This window comes from Eretmochelys imbricata, chromosome 25 (assembly GCF_965152235.1).
Source record: "Eretmochelys imbricata isolate rEreImb1 chromosome 25, rEreImb1.hap1, whole genome shotgun sequence".
NCBI classification, from domain to species: Eukaryota; Metazoa; Chordata; order Testudines; family Cheloniidae; genus Eretmochelys; species Eretmochelys imbricata.
In genome coordinates, this window is record NC_135596.1 from 9,952,280 (window position 1) to 9,974,582 (window position 22,303).

At 42.6% G+C, this 22,303-nt stretch overlaps 1 protein-coding gene across 3 annotated transcripts in view; it reads left to right on the forward strand.

Moving 5' to 3' along the window:
* KDM4B (lysine demethylase 4B) overlaps positions 1–22,303 on the forward strand; it is a 176,618-nt gene that overhangs the window by 117,210 nt on the left and 37,105 nt on the right. For all 3 annotated transcript variants that reach the window (XM_077841948.1, XM_077841949.1, XM_077841950.1), the window contains exons 10-12: positions 4,878–4,916; positions 9,765–9,937; positions 18,054–18,574. In XM_077841948.1, coding sequence (XP_077698074.1) covers positions 4,878–4,916; positions 9,765–9,937; positions 18,054–18,574 — 733 coding nt within the window. The remainder of the gene's footprint in view (positions 1–4,877; positions 4,917–9,764; positions 9,938–18,053; positions 18,575–22,303) is intronic.

Sequence of the window (22,303 nt, forward strand, 5' to 3'; positions counted from 1 at the left end):
GTGATATAAGAGCCCTAAAGCAGCTGGCTTGTGTGTAGGGCAAGTGTTGTCAAAAAGGTCCTGCTGGGAATGTGTGATGGCTCAGTGAATTGATATTTCCAGGGAGGATTTTACAGGCAAGTGAGAAGAAGGGTTTACACTCCTCTAACAGCCCAGAGTCCAGTATCTTGTCCTCCAGCGGTAGCCTGTACCTGGCATCTCTTAGACAAAGCCATATTAAACCCATAATTCCCCTGGTCCACTCTGCCGTCGTGCATATAGCCTGCCTCAGTGATTGGTACGGTATGAATACAAACATAGACAGACATGGGGAAAAATTGCTTCCTGACTTTTGCAGGCAACTTAAGCTCTGAAGCATGAGATTTGATTACCTTATTTTAGCTTCTCTAAATTTGAGAGAGATTGAATTCTAGTATGTACATCCAGGGCTCAGGAGTCAGGACTCCTGGGTTCTGTTTCTAGCTCACTGTGATATTTTGGGCAAGTTACTTAACCTCTGTGCTTGGTTTTACACATGTGAAATGGTGTAATGCTACTTTACATCCCAGAGTGAGGCTTAATGTTTTTGAAGGGCCTTAGTTGAAGGACACTAGAGAAATTCAGACAACTATTAGTATTAACATTGGCACATATAGATAGGCTTGGAAGGATTCGACTTTCATTGGTGAATGTTGGTAACCCTCGATTTCACCGTGCACACACACACCAACAAAAAATATTTCCACTGATGACTATCAAAATCTACAGATAGGCAAAGTAAGAAGAGTGTGGCTTAAGTTTGATGTAAGGATATTTACGTTATATATTTTGACATATGTTGGCAATTTGTGTGTTAATGGTTATAAAGCTTTAACTTTTTGAACCTCTATGCCTACGATCATAAATAGTATCCTGAACCCACCAATATCTCTCACAACTGAACATTTAAATTGATAAAATAGAAAAAAATGCTTTAAAATGAACATTGATATTGTTTGTCAAAATTATTTAAAAAAAAAATTCTGCCGGGTGTTTATATAAAAATACTTTCCCCAATACAGCCCTGATTCTAAGTTTTGCTTAGTCTTTTCCCGTTGGACAGGTGCCCACATCTCCGCTGGTCCTCTTATAGTTTCATCAGAAGGGTCAAGGATTGAGCGGGTCGTGGGAACTGAGCTGCTGTTCTTAGTCCAAGAGTCCAACCCTCTCCGTAAGGGTTGAAGCTCATTGGCAGGGTGGTGTGATGAAATATATGCTGTATCTGTCCATGCAGCACCTGCTTTGAAATCCTCCAAACACAATCTGACACTTTTTAACCAAAACTAAATTAATGCAATGCAAAAATGTCTTCCCTGGCATATGGAGTAATTTTTAGCAATAAGAGACTGTCTTTGCCATTTGAGACCTTTTTGGTGACACAGAAATATTGTCCTGGATTTCACTCTCCCAGTTGATGAAACTGACCATATAAAATTGTCGTTTTAAAATTAGTTACCCAGATTTTAAACCTTGTAAATACTGATCTAAAGTAACTTGAAAAAAGTAAGTCAGAACTATTCCATGTCTTTTGGTTGCATAACTCCTTTACGGTTTTTAAATATTTTGGAAACATTTTTTCTTTGTAAATATAAACTTATGTGGCCCCTATCCTGAAAAACAAGATTCCATACAGTAAGTATGATAGCTCCATCTACCAGGGAGCAGGAGGAAAAAAGACTGGCAGCAACACAAAGTAGATCTAGCTAGGCTCCTTCATATTTTCTTCAGTCTTTTTATCTCCACCTCTCTCTCCCCTCTTCTGGAAGCATGGAGTCCTCTGCCTTTTGCTACTTTTATGTCTAGTTTCGTTTCTGTATTTATCAAAAGAAAGTAATAGAGGAATTGGAGAGAGGAAAATGACCTTTAAAGAATTTATGGAGAATTGTTTTGACACTGCATTCCCTATGAATGTTGCAGGCTCCCAGTCCACAAGTGGATGACTCCCCCTCTTTCCCCCTTCCCTACCCTGCCCCCCTCAGGGCACAGTCTGGTCTCTTCTGTGGGATATGGTTAAAATGAATGAGTTGCTGAACCTCTGATACAGCCTGAGCAGCCAGTGGACAGCTCTGGAAGGCTTAGATGCCTCCAGATCCCCAGGGTGCAGTTCTGGACTCAAACCTCTCCTCCAAGCAAGCCATTACTGGATCTTGGGTCCTGATTTCTCAGGGCATGTCTACACATGGAGTTAATCAGGAACAATTCCATGTATAGACTAGTCCTTAGCTGTCCCTCCCAGGGACTAAGGGCCCTCAGGAGTCATGACTCCTCTCATTTTCTTTGGGTAATTCTAAGGTTTTTTTTCTCGGACACGGGTGTAACCTTCAGGCTTCCCTTTTATTTATCCAGAGGGAAAGTACTATGTTCAGGGAATCCAAGCCCTCTTTGAGTGGAGGCTTCAGGCAACTGAGTTCCATATCTCTGTGCTGTCCCTAAGTCCTTGCTTTCACTTTTCCCTCTGTATTTTCCTACTCTCTGCTGCTCAGTCACACACATCTGTGGGCTTGCTGGTGAGCTCTCAAGGGGCCTGCTTACTACTGTGCTTCTCTTTTAGCTGCCATGTGTGTGTGGTTGCCTTTATTGCAGCACCCTGGAGATCTCCCAGGGGTCCTTGATTCCTTTCCTACTGCCCTTTCGCTCCTTGCTAACTACCTTTAAGGGCTTGTCTTCACTACCGAGGTAAGTCGACCTAAGTTGCGCTATTCCAGCTATGTGAATAACGTAGCTGGAGTCGACGTAGCTTAGGTCGACTTACCCTGGTGTCTTCACTGCGCTGTGTTAACAGGAGACTCTCTGGTTGACTTCGCTTACTCTTTTTGGAGAGCTGGAGTACTGGGTCGACTGGAGAGCGCTCTGCAGTCGATTTAGAGGGTCTGCAACAGCTAAGACCAGCCCTAAGTCTTTTTTTGTCCTTTTTATCTGTTTTTTTTCTTTTTTTTCTTCCCCCAGTCTACAAAAAAGAGGCAAGTGAACTTTCGGCTCTAGCTGTGGGTTTCACCAGCAACAGAAGAGTCGCCTGTTCCCTAAATGGTGGTTATTACGTTTGTGGAAAGTGTACCTAGTTAGCAAAGATCTAGTCTCTGTTTCTGACCTCCAGTTCAGCAACCCTGTCCCTTCTCATGCATTACTCAGTTGCTTGTTGGCTGGCTTTGTCCCCGTCCCCCAGGTTGTTCGCTGAGGTCCTGGTAGTGCTCCTTTTCCAGAAAGACATGGATCGCTTCCTCATCGGGGCATTTTCTGCCCATGAGCTTTGAGGAGTTTTTTTCCCAGCTTACACTTTTTATGAATGGCAAAGTTCAGTTCATAACAATAAACAGTATGGTACAAGTCTGCTGTCAGAAATAGAGCATGAGGTGCGCTTCTAATGGAACTCTGCAATGTAAGGTTCCACAGGGGCAAAAGCCAATATTTGAAGTGCCATTAAGTTGAGTGTAAGACCTTGCTTCATTTGGCCAGTTAAGGCTCTCAAATTTCTCTAGCTTTGACTCTCAAGGGGAGCTAGGTGCCTAATCAGTTTAGGCCTTTTAAAAAAAAATTCTGCTAGGTATCTGCATCTTTAGGCATCTAAAATATAAATTATCCCTAGTTTCCAGAACTTTTATGTAAATTTAGTTCCTTGCCTCAGCAACTCCTGCATATGGGGCTTCGTATTGTAGTTGGGATGAAGTGTATTGTGACATATGTAGCCTAGAAGCTGCCTTAATCTTGCCTGCTTCTGTTGGCAAAACAAGAGTTTAATAGCTTCTAAAAGAATCATTACTTGATTCCAAGACTTAATTCAGCCTTCCTTTTGTCTGTTCATGAACGTATTTCTAGAGCCATTGCTACCACTTGGTCAGATGCATCTGATATGGTTGACTTGATTTATGGAAGGCTGTGATTCTGCAGGTGTGGAACCCACCCTTTGGCAGAGTACTGTACTCCAGAATCTAAGATTTCATTTAAAAAAAAGTTTCTATCTCTCATGGTTGTAAAAATAACCTTACAAATGTGAGCTGAATGCAAACCAGTGCGGTGATGTCTGCATGAGTCTACAGACAGCCTGAAACAATAGCTCTGCAAGGGGTAAGATGCTCTGTTAATCTCAGTTGGGTGTTCTCTGAAACCTAAAGATATGGTCACTTACATTTCATTTTCAGCTATGTACTACTGATTATTTTAGCATAAACATCAGCTAGTGTGCTTACTTCACAATCCCAAACTTCACTTTCACTCTGCCCCTGAAGTCAAAATAAGTAACACTTGGGTTCCTATACTGATTCCACTATATATTTTCCTGTTTAATTTAATAAAACCCTCTGTCCTTAATGTAAATGAAGTAGGTTCAGAATTTTCAGTTTTCTGCAAAATCTAGGAGACCTTGCCTCAGAATTTAGGTCCAACTTCCTGGTGAGTATACAGGGCTGTTGTTTTAGGTAGAGTCACTATATGGTGCTCAGACCACCATCACTCCTCAGCAGTTAGATCTTTCCTTACTTTATAAGGCTGATTTTGGTTTTCACATAAAGCCTAAATTTTGTTCTCACTACTTATCACTTCTGCTTGCTGTATGGAATCTTGTTTTGTAGGATGGGAGAAGAGTGGGCATGCTACAAGGGAAAAATTACATGCCAGTAATTGTTGTTTGTGGTCCCCCCCTTCCTCCCATCTTCACTTCCTCCCATCACTTACACTCCGTTGCTCTTGTACACACATGTATGTGTCTCCTAATTCTGTTTGTTTTTCGGGTGCTTTTTAAATGATTTGCGGGAAAAGAAGTGGAACGTAGCTGTATAAATCTCCTGTGCTTTACAGTCTTTTTGACTTAGCTTCCTAGCAGGTGGCGCTCTAATGTTTTGCTCTATTTGAATCTTGTTTTGTAGGATGGGAGATGAAGAAGAGGACAACAAACAAAATTACCGGTATGTAATTTCCCTTTTCCCCTTCCCTGTTTGCCTGAGGTCCCCATTATGAAAAAGGAATAACATTCCTTCTGTTGCTACTATAAAGTAATACTGAACTCTTCAATAATGGACTGCTAGATGGAACAGAACCGAATCCTAAGGCTCTGTTACTATGGGTATGAGCCACAGCATAAATACGTACAGCAAGAAAATGGGTCTGACTGCTTTAGGGATGTTTGAACCACACCTCCTTGTTCTGCCCCATACTTTCTTTGGTGGGAGGAGATTAGCTGATGATTAGCCATTTCTTCAGCTTCTCCATTCTCTAACCCTGGTGATAGGCATTTATGCTATGCTCATATAATCCAATTCTAGCCTCAGCTAGACAGTATTATCTCCATGTTTGCTTCTCTAGAAGAGAAATAGCATGGCCTGAATTCCAAACATACTCCTAACTTCCTACTGTTGAATGTGTCCCTGGGTTTTTAAATCCTTTTTCCTAGTGTGGGAGCAGCTTCTCATTTCACTCTATCAAATCCCTTCATAATTTTGAATGTCCCTGTCAGGTCATTTAATGCCAACATGTCTGACTGAACTGAGCTCATTGTGATACTGGATTTTAGATGGTTGTCAATGTCAACTGTATTTGCCACACTGGATTTATATTCAGGATTCAGTTTAAAATAGTTTACAACTGTGAAGGTTTTTCAACAACCTGTGCAAGAAAACAATCCTGCACTACCCTCTAGGACCATGATTACCTTTTTCGGTTTTGCCTGCTTTGCTTGTCACTTGAATAGATGAGTAATTGGAATGCTGTAATTAAGGCTGCTTTATCAGAAGAAGCTTTTCCTGTTCTGTTTTCTGACTCTGCCCTGTAGCTGTAGCATAGAGCTACATCTTAGAATGCCTTGAATGACTTTCTCTGTCCTTTTGTCCAGACTATCTCTGCTGCATCACCCATGTTTACATCATTTCTCTCTGCAGACTAATTGCCATCTACTGCCATTAATCTGTCCTCACAAGTAACCCTACCCCTATTTTATTTTCCCTCTTTGGTAAACAGTCTCCCGTTTTTATTAAATCTGAAGATGTTATCCTGGGTTGGCTAGGTCTCTGTTGTTTCAGTAATAGCAGTCTTAATCTTGAACACCTGTAGCTGTAAAATCAGCAGTTGAGTCATGTCTGATCCTAGTGGCATGGAGGATATTCGGGTACTGTCTCTGCGGCCTCCTTTGTTTTACCTTCGCTTGATTTCCTAATGGTGTGCATCTCCTTCTGTCAGGAGAGGTTTTCTGGGAGCTCTGTTTGTCCCATTCTAGTTCTGGTCTATCATTCTTGAATGTGCAGCTGATATACTGAATAAACCTAGGCTAGTGAAGATGCTGCCCTGACATGGTAATTGCATAATGGTAAATTGATTGTGGCTAAAGCTAATTGGTCAACAGAGCTGGTTGCCAATAAACAGCAGCTGCATTCCAAAAAGTTTAATTGGATTAGAAGGTTTTATAAATGGGCTGCCAATAGGAGAAGCAAATGGGAACTGGAAGGAGAATGGTTTCTCCCTTGGTCATGCTTTCTTTAAGAGGAAAAATCTTTATAAAGAGGAAATTGAATTACGATAGAAGCCAAAAGAACCAGTGTGTGTGTTCTCTTCCGCACGCGCTCCTGCTTTCCCTCTCTTACCCTTTCCTTTCCCCACAATGCTTGCTCTGCACTGTGCAGGCTAGTTGTGTCCCCTCATCTAGTATTGTGCAATGGTAGAACATTTCCGGAGATGGCTCCACTTCATCTGGAATGTATTTAAATTGATAACACCAGCAGAATATTAATCACAACAGACCTATAACTTTTTTTAAAACCCTAGAATGAAGAGTTAGGTTCATTTTAAAAAACAGTATCTGAGACCGTCTTTACTAGGAAGCCTGATGAGTGACTGATGTTTTAAAAACGTGCAGACCTAATAAATGTGTCCATGATCTTAAATCCAGGTATTACTAACACCTAGGCAAGAAAGAGATTGCTTGTATTAATTGGATCTTATCTCTGTTTTAGTGTAGCCATGTGTTGTCCTCCAGGACTCTTGCATTCCCTGTTGTTGCTTTGTGTCATTCCTGCCCCCAGCTTTCCCTCGTATAATAATTGGCCTGTTACTTTAGAGAAAACTGAGTGGTGTGGGGAAATTCTCTGAATGCCCATTTTATATGACGGTCCTAAAATATTTCAATTAGGATAATTTTACAGGTAGTTGGCCTCTTAAATATTGCTCCATCTCAGAGCCGATCTTCCTAAAACAATTTTTCTCTTCCTTCTCCCAAATAAGCTTCAGGAAAGTCAGCATAGTCTGGTAGTCAGAACTCTTAGGTTCTTTTCTCTGGACTGTGACTGAGTTACTGACCTTCAGCAGGGTCACTTAACCTCTGTGTGTACGTTGGAAATGATACTTGCTTCCCAGGTGTGTTGTGAATGTTAATATCGGCGTAGAGCACTTTATGAATGCTAAAAGAAATGGAGTACTTGTGGAACCTTAGAGACTAACCAATTTATTTGAGCATGAGCTTTCGTGAGCTACAGCTCACTTCATACTCCTTTTTCTCTTTGCTCCCCACACCCTTCTTTCTCTGTGTGAGCCTACTACATAGCAGTGAAGCCGCTCAGTTTACCTGGGCTGTTGTAAAAGGTCCACCTACCTGTGTCCACTCTGCTCATTGCTTCCCAGATTATTTCAAAATCGCTATGATGCACTTTTCAAGCTGTTGGTCCAGTGACCTCACATAGCCATATTCTCCATATGTTTACAACTCGTGGATTGAAAGAATTCCTCCTGAACACCCTCACCAGGGTGAAGTTTATCTTGTTCTGTGAGTTTGTCCAAACTCTTCAGTTTAAACTACTCCTCAAGTCACGTTGAAATAAATCTCTTTTCAAAAGAGGCAAATGCCACCTTTCTGGCTTTTTCATTCTTTCCAAATAATTTTCAAACCCAATAAACAGCTAAGTGCTCCACAGTGTGAGCTCTCGAAAGCAGTAATGTTCTCATGGAAAGATCACCCTAATTTCATGTGATTGTGTAGATTATCTGCACATGGCTTCCTTTTAACCAGATTCACAGTCTGACCGTTTCCGATATCGGAAATGTGTCCAAGTAGGTAACGTCATCTTTCTTCTAGTAATGTCAACCCATCTACATGTAACTCCAGAAATACAATTTCTTCAGATGAGAGGGCTCTCTTTTTTTCCCCTCCTGCTTATATCCCTGCAGCTTCAGGATGGAGAAGGGCACTGTGAAACCTTTATTGCATCCAATATGAGGTTAAAGCATTACAACTTGTTGCAACCTTTGTGCCATACTTGTGAATAATAGGGGTAAAAGACATCCTTTACCACAAATAGCCTCCAAAACTTGATTCTACTTAACCAACTACAGAAGATTTAACTTCTAACAGAGTTTTGTTCATTTCTCTCTCTTCTGAGGAGGTGGTATGTTTTCAGGATCTTAGTGAAGAGAAAAGCTGTGATCCTTCTGGGTTCAGCTGCATGTTCAAGCTAATGAATGTCTTGCAAGTGTGAAGTTAACTTCTATACTTAGAGGGTGACCATATGGTTAGAGTCTAGCAATTATAAATTACTGTGCGTGTGGATCAACTTTCTTCTGTAGTAATCATTCATTATTTCTCAGGTTGTTTTTTTTCTTGTATGATTTGTTGCCTCATTAAGAGCTCTGTTAACTTCATTCTACTCCAAATCTAATTAGCAGCTGAGTTTATGGACAGGCTCTGAGGATGTGAAGCTGGATTCCAGCTCCTGTAGAGTCTTGGGCAGATGCGTTGTCATAGATGGCATTGCATTCCTCTGTAATGTGGTGGCAGATGCAATGGCATGGAATGGGGACACCATATGGAAGCTGCTACTTTCGAAAATCTCTGCATGCTAAAATGATGATGAAAGTCACAGCTCTCTGAATCAGTCTCTGCTGATAAAGGGTTTTATTAGGCTCAGACCCAGGGTTCAGAGATCTATTTGAGATACTATTTAAAAACTAAATGAAATGTGTCTCCTAAACTGGAGAGACTCCCTGGTTTCATGTCCCTTGGCAGATAGTGACCCTGAGCAGCTATCTTCCCCCCTCTTGGACTTTACCAACCGGCCATTTCACTCTCAGTAAGGATGTTGTCTCCACTAGGCCTTTAGTGTCAAATTGATGCTTGATATCTAATGTGCTTCTTTAGTTAGCCTTCCCCATCACCTGTGAGCCCTGTTAATTGTACCGCTTCTGTTTCAAGTTTCTCAAAAAGCCATAGACTGTCTATATTGACTTAGTGCCTTAAGCAGTCCATGCCTTGCTTTTTAAAAATTGGTGGCACTTGGTAGTGTCTGATAGCTGGATTGCGTTCCTTTGCAGAGTACCTTCAGATTTCTGTAGGGAGGCAGACAGACATCTAGAAAGAGACGAAAAGGTGGAGTGCAGGCAGAGAACAAAATATGATACTTCCCCCCCTACTTCTATAGAAAGTTTGCAGAAAGTGGGCAAAAGGAGCTTAGATTAAAAATATAGTTTAAAATGACTGTGACTAGATAGCATCAGTTTATATTAATGGTGAAAACTTTCTTGGGGAACCTTAGGGACTCCTCGAATTAATAGCTCCTGTGAATGGATCTTAGATCTTGCATTGTTCAGGCTTACCTGTTCGATTTTAGATGTCTGCTCTGTCCCTGCGGCTGTCATAGGCCATTGTTAGCCAGCCTGTGTTCTCTCTCCCAGGAAGGTTGTTTGGTTTCTGTACTGAGCCCTTTCTTTGCAAGACAGTAATCATTTATGAACTGAAGGCTGTTTCTTTATGTGAAACATCATTTCTGCCTCTCCAGGTCTCACAGAAAAAGAAGTCAACCCAGAAGGCATAAAACGGAGGATCAGAAGTCTCTTGGGGAAGTCATAGCTATGGAGACTGCCCTGGAAGAAGTCAAAATGAAGGAGGAGCTGAAAAGAGGGCCAGACCTAGATGAAGAGGAGAGAAGTAAAGTGGCTGAGGGGGGAGAAGGTAAGGGTCATGCTCACTGATAGGCACATTGTCTTTAAACAGAAGTGGAGCAAACTGTTTCTCCAGAATGCATTTGTAAATAAGTTATCTAGAGTTTATTCCTCCTGAAAAAATCAGTGGAGTCTTTCCCTGTATTAAGTCTGTACTTTCTGAGGTACACCGTCATTTACAGTAGCAATTAATTTTTCCCTCTAAGAATGCAATCCAAATAGCTTTCTTGGCAGAGCCTGGAAGTTTTGCCAAAGCTATTAGTTTTGTAAAAATATAATTACAAGAGTAATATTTTTTTTAAATATTGCATAAAGGAATGACTTGATACACTTTTTGTCCCATCCTGTGAGAAGGAATGCTTTGTGCATTCTTATGGGCATTAGATTTCCCCCCCTACCTACCCTCACCCCATGGGAGGCTACAAATAAAGCTGATCTTAAGATGTGTGAGATCCCCAGGTGCCACAGGTGTGAGGGCAGAAATTTGACTGAGCTTTTTTCCTCCAATCCATCTGGTGGAGGGGATAGTGGCTGAGCTAGCACAAGTCCCTGGGATCCCCACAGAACCAGCACAGGTTCCAAACTTTGCTTCAGGAGAGGAAGTGTTGTTTAGTCTGATCAGGGAACTGGGAGTCGAGACAAGGGCTGCTTTCCCCAGCTCTGTCACTGAATCTCTAAGAATGTTCTGGCAAGTCACTTAACGTCACTCTGGCTGCTTTTCATACATCTGTTCAGTGGATGTGATATTTATTAACCTTGCAGGATTGTTGTGAGAAGTGTTTTTTGTAAAGTGCTTTAAAAGCCTTGTTTTAGAGGCATCATGTCAAGGAAAAAGTATATTGAAGGTTTGGCACAGCGTGTGTCCTGGCTTGCGGATGGTGAGTGATATGTTTCTCTCTAGATCACGTGATATGTGTTGATGCTCACCGTTGAAAAAACAAGTCTTTTCTTAGAAATCTGTAGCTCTTCCCACTAGGGGCCCTTTCTGTTTACCACTAAAGCAGTCTGTCTCAGTGCTGTATTGATTGTGGCAGTTCATGCTGCTGGTATGCTTTTCGTTCACCTGACTTTTGAGGAACTCTAAAGCACTTAACAAATATTAATGGATTCATCTTCATATAATTTATACCCCCCTTATTATTCCCAGTTAAATTTGGGGGAAACTAAGGCAGCAGAGATTTAAATGTCTTGGTGACAATGTCACACAGGAAGTCTGCGGAAGACCTGGGACTAGAACCCAGCTTCCTGAGGTAGTCCCATGACCTATTAGCTAGACAGTGCTCCCTTCTGCTCCAAGGAAGATAAGATGATGTGGAATATTAGATATGGAGAAAGAGCAGCACAGCGTGAGTAGGTACTTCTTGTCACTTCATCCTGAAAATGCCAGCAGTGCATTAAACTATACACTTGGCTCATGTACAAGTTTAACACTTACTGCCTGTAATAAATGGCCTGAAAAAGCTGATGTCTCGTGGGAGATTAGATGCAAGTGGCAGGGACAGATCTGAGATCCTTAGACTTGAAGAGAGGAGAGAAGAATGGCTGTGTTCTAGATGAGCAGATTTTTAAATCACACACTTAGCTCTGGTGTTGAAAACTGCTAGCTTAGAAGGGACAAACGGCATTTTCAAAACCATTGCAGAAAATTTGACAAGCAGCTAGTCTGTTTTCAGTGCAGTTTCAGGGGGCCACTGTGCTGATAACCGTTGTCAGCAGTGGGTCAGTATCTTAGTGCAGTTTCTTAGGGCTTTTGAAAAAAGCTAAATACACTTGATTTTGCCCATCTTCTTGCATGCCATGATCTGCATTCTTGTATTGAAGCTTCATACAGATTTCAACTAAATAACTTGATTTTCCTTTGTTTACTATTGAAGTCTGTACAGCGTGCAGAAGAGAGCACCTGGCTGACCTGAGCGAGTAGTTGCATATTTTCCTCCCCTATTTTCCTTATCTCCTCCCCTATCCCGACTTCCTCATTTTGCTTTGATTTTTAGTCTGGTTGTAAAGGGATTTTCCATTTATACCAGAAAAGAGGAGCAAAGCAGCTTGGGAGGGGGAGGAGGAAGAGTGGGATTCTTCAGAGATCACTGGCAGCTTTCAAGAAATAAGTCTGTTTCATGTTGTTGTTTTGGACTTCTTGAATATTAATAGCTGTGGTTTTAAGGGCTTCTCACCCAGAAACTTGACAGTGTTTTCTCTTTGGCTTTTATGACTAAGCTTTATGTTAGTAATTTTTCATTTCAGTATCAATGCTTTCAGAATTTCTTAGCAGATTTCCTTGTGACTAGAAATTAAGGAGAGAGTGTTACAGCTCTGCTCCTCTCTCTGAGTGAGTTAGAAAGAATGTAACACATGTACCAGCAGGTGCTGTCTGCCCTGCTGTACGTGTTATCAGTGCTGCAGGGCTGGGATGTAGACTCCTGTGCTTCACAGGAGGACTCTGTCTTTTGAGGTGAAAAGAAGCAACGAGACAGGTAACTGTGAAGTGATTATATATGTATATTGTGCACCACTTTGCATTTAAAGATGAGACAACCACATTAATCCTATTGCATGTTGCAATTACTTCCACACACAGAGACGGAGACCAAAGGCAAAAAAATTCAAGTTCATGCCAATGATTTGTTGTTGCCATGTCCTCTGGTACCTGTAATAATACATTTTTATATATGTTTATAAAATAACGGATTAGGCAACCCTGCAATACCTGAACACTACCGTTCAGTCAGGAGCACAGTAGACATGTCATCTTGAATTATTTTATTGTCAGGTAGGACATCACTGAGTGTCACCCTATTTTCTTCCAGCTTTGTTTGGGGAGGGGTAAATAAAGTTCCTGGGATACAGTAGTCCTGTCATGTGATGCAAAATCATGTCTTGACACCACATCAAAATGTGTTAAGGTAGTGTTGACCAGCAAGATATTTCAGATCACTTTCTAGCATCCTTTGGGACAGACACCCATGTCAGAATGAAAACTCTTCTTTAAAAGTCAAATTTCAGTGCTGCTTCATTTGACCACACGTGGCTACTGGAAGGTGCTTCCTTCCCCTAGGGTTGAGTGTGCTACTCTTGTATCGCTTCCAGCTTCTGTTTGCTTGCAAGTTTGAGACCCAGTTGGATTCCCCCACAAATAATTTGAAGGGTGTAAACATAAAGGATGGAGAGGAATGTTTTAGGGTATGGAGTCCACACCAAGAGGTAATGAAATGAAATTAAGAAAGTGAAAATGAAAGTGACTGTTACTGGGAAGAGACAATGAAATGTCTCCATGACTCCTAGAGAGTCTCTCTCACTGTCGGATAGTCTCCAAAGTGGACAGATGAAAGCCCGATCATTTGGAACACTTAAAATGATTTGGACAAAACACTAGAAATCACTTCATGGCGCAATACAGCATTACTAGAGGGATGCAGTGGAGAAAGACTTGCTAAGTTTCTCCCATCTCTAATTCCTATTGCGGTTCTATGATTGCTGTGCTGCTAGATTGACGCATCTGTGAATAAATTGAACAACTGTTTTGTTAAGCTTGAACGAAATAGAAGTATTGCAATTGTTGGGCCTCAAACTTTCGTATACTTTAAAATGCAAGCCTTGTAAAAATAAAGCTTAAGCTTGTGGTTATGACGCGCTACAACCAGATAACAATTTGTGCTGACTTCTATGTACTTATCAACCCCAAATTACCCACATTTAAGATCTAATTGGCTCCAGAAAATAAATAGGCCTAAGTTATACGGACAACTAACAATTGGACATGAAAATTAAATACACATCAATTATACAACTAGGGCAACCACATAAACAATGTGGCCCACCCTGATTGGTTGTTCTGTTCTAAAACACGGCCGTCCAAACCAGATAAAAAAGACGAAGGCACGGGACTGTGTGTGTGTTTTCGGTCATAAGGAAAACCTGACCCACACCCCCTAAACCGAAGGGACATGCTCTTCTCAACTGTCTGTACCTGGCCAGTGCAGAAAGCGGCTGACTGAAGGGTAATGTATTTTCGAACGAATGCAGGGTAAGTCTCTGGAGTAAAAAAAAAAAAAAAAAAAAAAAAGTCTGGTCGCTCAGTATAATCTGCCTTTTGTATTAATTCGTATTCAGTGCTGGGCTTTGGTTTTCCTTTTTTTGTTTTCTTTCTGCTGCTGTTATAGTCAAAAATCATTAAAAGCCTTTCTTAAAAAATAATCAGTAGTTCTTACTTATTTTATACAAACACCACTTAAGCTCATTCCATCTGTGTTGGATGGTGGGAAGTATCAAACACCCCGGGGTAAAATAGGGCCCCCAGGCGTGCCTCCTTCTTCCTTTATCTCCACAGCATCCATCTTATAGTTCCTTAAATTGTATTGTGGACAACTTAAAAAGCATTCAACTACAGCTGGGCCTGAATTGCTGCTGTTAGTGTCTGTCTCCAGTCTTCTGTGCCAGTGCAGTGTTTGGGCTTAGAGGTGTTTCTTAGTAGCAGATGAAGTTAGTACTCGGCAAAGTTCTCAAATGTGGATGCCTAAAGTTAGACTCCTACATAAGTAGCCTGATTTTTCAGAAGTATTGAGCATCTGTAATGGCCATTGAACTTGGGGTACATTTTCTACCTGCCTCCGCCCCAGCCAGCTCCCCTTCTTCCCCTCCAAAAATGAAACTACTATTGCATTTTTAAAGTTTTCATGTCTACTTGCTGTGCTATTTGGATCCATCTTCAGTGAATGAATAGCTACCCAGGGTCCCTACACTAATCCATCGTAATGAAAAGGTAGTGATTTAAAAATAAAAACCTCTTCTAAATCTGTAAGCATTCCTGATTAACAGACTTCCCCTTCAACTCTCACCTTGTTATTCCTGGATTCTGGTGTATTTTTCAGATATACCTGTAAATGACATCTTTTGTCTTCTTAACATGTAAACATTTAAACATAGGCCTGGATACTGGCTGCTATCAAATTAGCCTGTTTAGAAGTTAACAAAGCCAGTGAATGACTTTCATTTTGTTGCTGGGGTAGAGAATTCTCTGAGTGTATAGAGTAAATATGATCTGTTCTTGTGTGACTGAGGAGAAATCCAATTTGACTTTCATTCAATGTGTTTTTCTCTCTAAGGAAATTCAGTATTGCTTTCTGTGTGATGCTACAAACCAGTTTATCTGAAGTGCTACTTACACAAATACAACAATAACTATTTGGGCTGGCCTTGTAACCATTTTTATAAATTAGTGTAAATAAGACCCTCAGAACACACACTCCTGGGAAATGTCCAGATTTAGATGTCCACCTAAAAGACTTCAGCAGGATTCTTACAGCTTCATCTTACCCTGCGTTTAATCATTTTTACACAGTATCACATTATTCAGTGGCAGCTTATCTGATTTTCTGCAGTGAGCTAAGTCTGGCCAGTGGGTTTTGCTACTCTTTTTAATGGCAGATTCTGAGCTTGGGATTTGGTTGGTAACCTTCATTATTAGGGTAACATTCTCTCTTTCTCTGCTCCCACTTCTAGGTTGTGGTTTTCCCCCTTCCCTCCCCATCCTATTAGTAGGGAGAGTGACCTTTTGCCACAGAGTCATCCAGCCCTAGCAGCTGTAGTTGAAAAACAATCTTTTATTAAACAAATTGCGGGCTGGCATCGTCTGTGGAACATCTATTATTTACTTTCCTTTGTGTGGACTGATAACTTTATTCATGAAATGTGGGGAGGGGTGAGCATAGGAAACATAATTCATTGCAGATGCAATAAGGGAAACAGTCAAGACATCTTCCATCCTGACCCAGAGATGCTCACCAAGGCCCAGGAGGCATTTTAATCATGGCTGTTCTGGAATGCTCTGAAATCAAATTGGCCCAATCATTTTACAGGGTTATATTGGGAGGGCAGGTGGGGAGAGAGGAGAGAAGGTCTCTATTTTATGGGTGGTCCCCGTCTCTTTAGAAAAATATTGGGGCATCTATCTGCCCAAGGAATTTGTGTGCTGTCACTGCTTTGTAAGAGAGATGTGACAGCATGCAGATAAAATGAATGGCGGTGCATCAGGAGGGAGAGGTGAAAGCAAGCATTGAAAGTGCCCAGAACAGTAGCCAGTACTGCGATGGTGTTGGAAATAGATCTGGTTCAATGCTGTGTTTGATTCATGGTTTAAAGGACCTGGCGCGAGAAGCCTTTCAGTAAAGTGATTTAGGTGGCTTCATTTCCCAAGATTGTTGACTGCAATGGATATACAGTAATACTCACATGCCAGCAATGCTTTTACATGGAGGGGACAGTAATTGGGGATGGTTTTGAGATGGGGCATGAAATGGGATATGGAAGTCCTCCAAATACATATTATTTGAGTTTGTCAAAGGCAGAACTGTCCTTCCACCTCTGGACTATGACTCTATCAAACCAGAATCCTAAAATAGAAGCCTAGTTACATGTGACTTAATTGTGGGATTTGGGGGCCAAATGGCCATGTTTTCCAGCTTAGGTTTTCTCAAGGTGCCAAGAAGTAAGTGAGATGCTCAGATGTTTAGTGCCTTGATTCATACACTTCCTTAAGTGGGAAGGATTTTCTGACATTGGTATATTGGCTTCTGCTAACTATCACTTGCCCCACTGAATAGTAAGGCAAATGAGAAACCATGTGAAATAGCTAGTGAGGGAAGTACAGTAATTCCTCGCTTAACATTGTACTTATGTTCCTGAAAAATGTGACTTTAAGTGAAACGATGTTAAGTGAATCCAATTTCCCCATAAGAATGAATCTAAATGGGGGGGGGGGGGTTAGGTTCCAGGGAAATTTTTTTCACCAGACAAAAAACTGTGTGTGTATGTATGTGTATATATATACACACACACAGTATAAGTTTTAAACAATTTAATACTGTACACAGCAATGATGATTGTGAAGCTTGGTTGCGGTGGTGAAGATAGAGGGTGGAAGAGGGTGGGATATTTCCCAGGGAATGCCTTTCTGCTAAATGATGAACTAGCATTTGGGTGAGCCCTCAAGGGTTAACACATTTGTTGTTAATGAAGCCTCATACTCTACAAGGCAGCACAAATGGAGGGAGGGGAGACAGCATGGCAGACAGAGACACACAACCTGTGTGTGGGAGAGAGATTCACATTGCCCCTTTAAGTATGCTGATACCACTCTAAATACACTGCCTTTTTAAGTATATCAGGAAGTTGAGACAGCAGCTGCGGACAGCAAGCTCTCTCTGTCCTGAGCCCTACCGTGTGCCCCCCCCCCCGCCCTATATGGAGAAGGGGTAAGCAGGAGCAGGGGGAAGGGGGACATCCTGACATTAGCGCCCGCCCCCAGCCACAGCAAGCAGGAGGTTCGGGGAGCAGCTCCAAGGCAGAGGGCAGGAGCAGCACAGGGCAGTGGAGGGAGGGACAGCCTGCTGGGCGGCTGCCGCACAAGAAACTTAGGGGAGCGGGGAGCTGATGTGGGGGCTGCCAGTCCACCCTGGTTCCAAGCCCCCACCGGCTAGTTCCAACGGGCTGCTCTTTCGGCAAGCAGTGAACAAAGCAGGTGGCTGCCAAACAATATTATAAGGGAGCATTGTGCAACTTTAAACAAGCATGTTCCCTAATTGATCAGCAACATTAACCAGGACGACTTTAAGTGAGGAGTTACTTTAAGTAGAACTTTCCTTCGCTTAATCTTCTATTCCAGTGCTGTAACCCAGTCAAGTTGGGTTCTAGGATCAGAATTCCAGTTACCTTGACATCACTATTTCTGCCTAGGCCTGTGACTGGTATTATGTTAATACAATGTGCATGTGAACCTTGAAGCTCTCAGTCCAGTTTCTGGTGGACAGGTGTCTTCTGACCCAATTGACGTTCGCAGTGGCAGTCTCGGCAGGCAGGTCAAAAATTGAATAGGCCACTGGCACAAAGTGAGCTTCTGATTTCTAGAGCCAGTCCTTCGGCATCAGAGCTGAGGGTCAGCATGGTATATCCTGCGTGGCCAATGCCCGTGCTGCACCTGTTCCAAAGACGATGGGGTTTCTATTGCCTGTCTTGTTAATCCAGTGCTTTTTGACCAACATTAAACTCATTTGTACGTGGGGGAAGGTGAAATAAGAGAATGTCCTGATATTTCAGTATGTGAAGTTGATTCTTGCCCATTTCTTTAACAGGAGACAGCAAGGTAAGGGGCCGTCCCCCAAAAGTAAAAGGTGATAGAAAGAAGAAGCACCCTCACCATCAGCACCACCACCATCACAGTCATCACCTGCAGCCACCTCAGCCTCCTTTGCAGCAGCAGCAGCTGCCGCCGCCGCCGCCACAGCAGCAACCAGCAGGGGAAGAGGCACCAGCAGCCCGGCCACTGCTTCCTGCAGCAGCACCAGCATCAGCCACGGCAGAGAAGAGCTTACCCTCTGCTCCCCTCAATATCGTCCTGCCCTCAGAGGTGCCAAGCGAGGAGGATGACTTTAAGCCCCGACCCATCATTCCCATGCTTTATGTGGTTCCACGGACCAAAAAGGTGGTCTTTGAAAAGGAGCGCATATCCTGCCAGCAGGCCTTTGAGCAGTTTGCCACACAAAAGGGCCAGGTTTGGCGGGAGCAGGTGGTCCCTTTGGAGCTCACTGTGAAGGAGGAGGAGAGCGGAGAAGCAGAAAATGCGGATGTTGCCACTGAGGTCAGTGACTTACAGGTATGTGCCAGAAGGAGGGCTTTGTAGCACCTGCTGCTGATGTAAGTAACCATTGACTATCAGGAGACCAATAAATATTGCTTCCAGGGAAAGTCCTGGTGGGACAATAGTGTGCATCATGGGATCTGAGCTAGAGTTCTGTAATGTTTTGGAGCAGTGATTCTCAACCAGGGGTACGTGTACCCCTAGTGTTACACAGAGGTCTTCCAGGAGGTGTACATCAGGCTACTTTGTATTCCAATTGATTTATTTTATAACTATATGGTAAAAATGAGAAAGTCAGCAATTTTTCAGTAATAGTGAGCTGACACACTTTTTTGTATTTTTAAGTCTGATTTTATAAGCAACTAGTTCTTAAGTGATGTGGAACTTGGGAGTACATAGGACAAATCAGACTCCTGAAAGGGTACAATAGTTTGGAAAGGTTGAGAGCCACTGCTTTGGAGGACGGACTTCTGGCCATGTGGGTTCTCCCTCTTTTCATCCCCCAAATCTGACTCTGCTGTGTCTATTTGAGCTTTTAAGGAACATTCCCCATGTTCTACAGTGGAACAAAATACCGTGTTCTGTTGTGCAGCATTGTGTCTTGTTCTCTTGTATAGCTACGGAATATACTGTGCCCCACTTGTGCCTTTAGAGTGTAAGCTTTTCAGTGAGGGTCTTGCATCTTGTGCAGAGCCTCATACGCTTCCGGGGACTTCCCTTGCACCTGGGATAGCCGCAAGAATTGAAGTACCTAGATCCTCTGGAAGATTGATTGGTTCTATAGAACTTTACCCTAGCAAGGTTTTGATTCATCTTTGCGATGGCCTGTTGTGTGGTGGAAAGTGGTGCGCTGAACCTAAATCTAGGAAAAGGCTTTTGTGATGCTGGTTGGAAGAGGGAATGTTTTTAAGAATTTGCTGAGACTCTGTCCTCTGCCCCTCCTCCCGGTTTTTCAAAGAGATGCTAAGCCCTGGGATCCTGTTTGGCTCAACACTGGGTCTTGTCTGACCAGGAGCGACCAGTGGTGCAAAAGCCACCACCTTTCACCTTCAGCTTGCTAGGAAACTCTGCCTTTTTTCCCCCCTGGATGAGAAGCTTGCCACAATGAACAATGCCACAGGCCTTGTCTACACTAGAGAAACCAGTCAGTGGTATTTCAATAGTTGGTTTTATCTCCAGTTGCTCAGCTGCTCATGTGAGTATTTCCACGTTGGTCGTGTTGCAGCAAGTTAAAGACCCCTACAGTTTTGCTGCTGTGCTGGTTGAGGTGCCATGCCCACTAGGAATGTATCTGAGTTCCCAGTATTGCTGTCTGTCATCGTGCCATATTGGGTAACGTTTGCTAGGTATTGTGGGATGCCACTGAGGTCCAAGGACAGTTGTGGGAGGGAGGGGTTAAACTCCCTTAGTCTTTAGGAAACTCCAGTAATTGGCTGTGGGGTATTCCAGTATTTACCTTGTTGCTGGTATTATTTCCAAACTGTGTTTGGAACATGTAGGCTAGTGCAAACACTCTCAAGTGTGTCCCTCACCTATGAAGAAAGGTTTATGCTTGAGTTTAGGAAAAGCTACCGTGAAGCAGCTGCTAAGATGCAGTGGATTGTTTTTCAAGACCTCATGCTGAGTATTGGAGACCAAAAGAAGGGTACCTGGAGTCCCCTGTCACCTTGGACTTTCAGAGTACATTTCTCTGATTTATTCCTGAATGAGTTTCCAATGGTGGGGAGAGATGCTTTGGACCATGTGCATGAGCACAAAGCAGTGGGACCAGAATGTGCTTGTGATCTGGGATGTCCAGTGGTGACTGCAGAATTTCAGGAAGAAGAAAGACTTTCCTGGACCTCTCTGCTGAGCTTACCCTGACATTACAACACTAGAAGGCTCATTTCTCCAGGCTGATGTAGGATTTCAGTGATAGCAGTGTGCAAGCTAGCTATTCCGATCAGCTATCAGACAGTAAGGAATCAGTTTGGGGTCCATAAGTCCACTGTAGGCACTGTTGTGACAGAGGTGCATGTGACCATGTACTGCAAGAAGCATGTGATCAGTGTGCAGGACGTTATAGCAAGCTTTGAACTGTTATTTGGTCAGTTGTACCAGTGCATTGATGAAACACAGTTGCTATCTCAGCAAAGCTTTTAACAAGAGGTAGCACTCCTTTGATGCAGATCACGGTATTTCACTGTAGTCAGTTCATGCATATCTGTGTTGGCTGGCCTGGGAGGATTCTAATGAGTCTCAAACTCATCCATTTTCTACAAAGACCAAAAATTAGACCTCTGTTCCCTGCAGTTGCATTGACATTAGTGAAATGGCTGTCTCTAATGCTATTCTGCATATGTGCTTCTTTGGTTTATGAAAACACATCCTCAAGGGAGTGGAAGACTCAACTACACCCTGAGGAAATGGAGAATATCAGTGGAGTCAGTGATAGACTGAAGGCCACCTTGCCAGAACTGTCTGAATAAACTTCCTTATTATCTCTGCTTGTTGTTGTGTTTTGCACAATATACCTGAAAGATATTTAAAGATGACTGGAATATACTGTCCTAGACACCTTGCATTCGACCATGCAGATGTGGAGGCAAGAGTTACTGTTAGCAGAGTCACCAACAGGAGAGCTACTTGGATCAGGGATGCTCTGTGCACCTATTCTGAAAACAGGGCAAGGGATTACATTTCATTGTCAGTATGTCGTGACCTCTGTATTCATTTGCTATATGAAGATAATGAGGAAGGGAATGTGTGTGCGCCCAGGGCGGATGGGTAGGTTATTTTTATAGCCTCACAGATTTTAAGGCCAGAAGGGACCATCACGATCATCTAGTCTGACCTCCTGCACATCACAGGCCACAGAACCTCACTCATCCATTCTTGTAATAGGCCTATAACCTCTGGTTGAGTTACTAAAGTCCTTAAGTGAAGTGAAATCTGTTATACTAGTAATATACATTGCCTTCCCAATGCATTGCTGCATAGACAAATTCTAAAATGGCCTTAATGTATATTCTGAAATGTAATAGTGTATTAACTAGAGCAGATCTGATGCCCCAAGACCCAAACATATAAACATCCAAACTTAGAATGCTTCGGGAGGTAAACTTGACAAGTTTTTTTCATAGTTGTATGTAACACTGTTCGCAAATGTTCTCCTTGTCTTGAGTGAAAAGTCTCTGATACAGCTGGGATCATGAGGTGGGAAGAAGGGAGCCTCCCGGTATGGGATATTTTCAGTATTTTAAAATGCAGAACATTGGGCAGGAACAGGGAGTCCTACAGCAAAAAGTCCTGGAGGACACATCCCTTCCATAAGCCTGGGTACGCCTCTGTATAAATTCCCATATCTGTGAATGGTGAGAGAAGGATAGGGAATTACAGGAGACAAATTCCTGCCTCATATACCTGTCCATGTGTGGATCATCATGCTGGAGAAACAGAGCAAGGCCCACGAGTCACAACTTTTCCCCTTGCAGCTGGTAAACTTTCTGCGACTCTATCAGTTCAGCAGACATGATGTCCTTGGTCTTTGGCTTTCTGTCTTAGGCTGGGATGGTGGTAGTTTGGTGTCATCGCCCAGATTGGTGGACTGCTTGTCTGTTGGTAACCGCTGCCAATAGTCAACCGCTGTCAAAGGGTAAAATGGCGAGACAGCCAGTAACCATAATAACCCTTCACAGAGGCCTTGCAATGCAACAGAATGTTGATGTCTACCTCGCCCTTGCTTCCAGTTACAAAGTACGATCA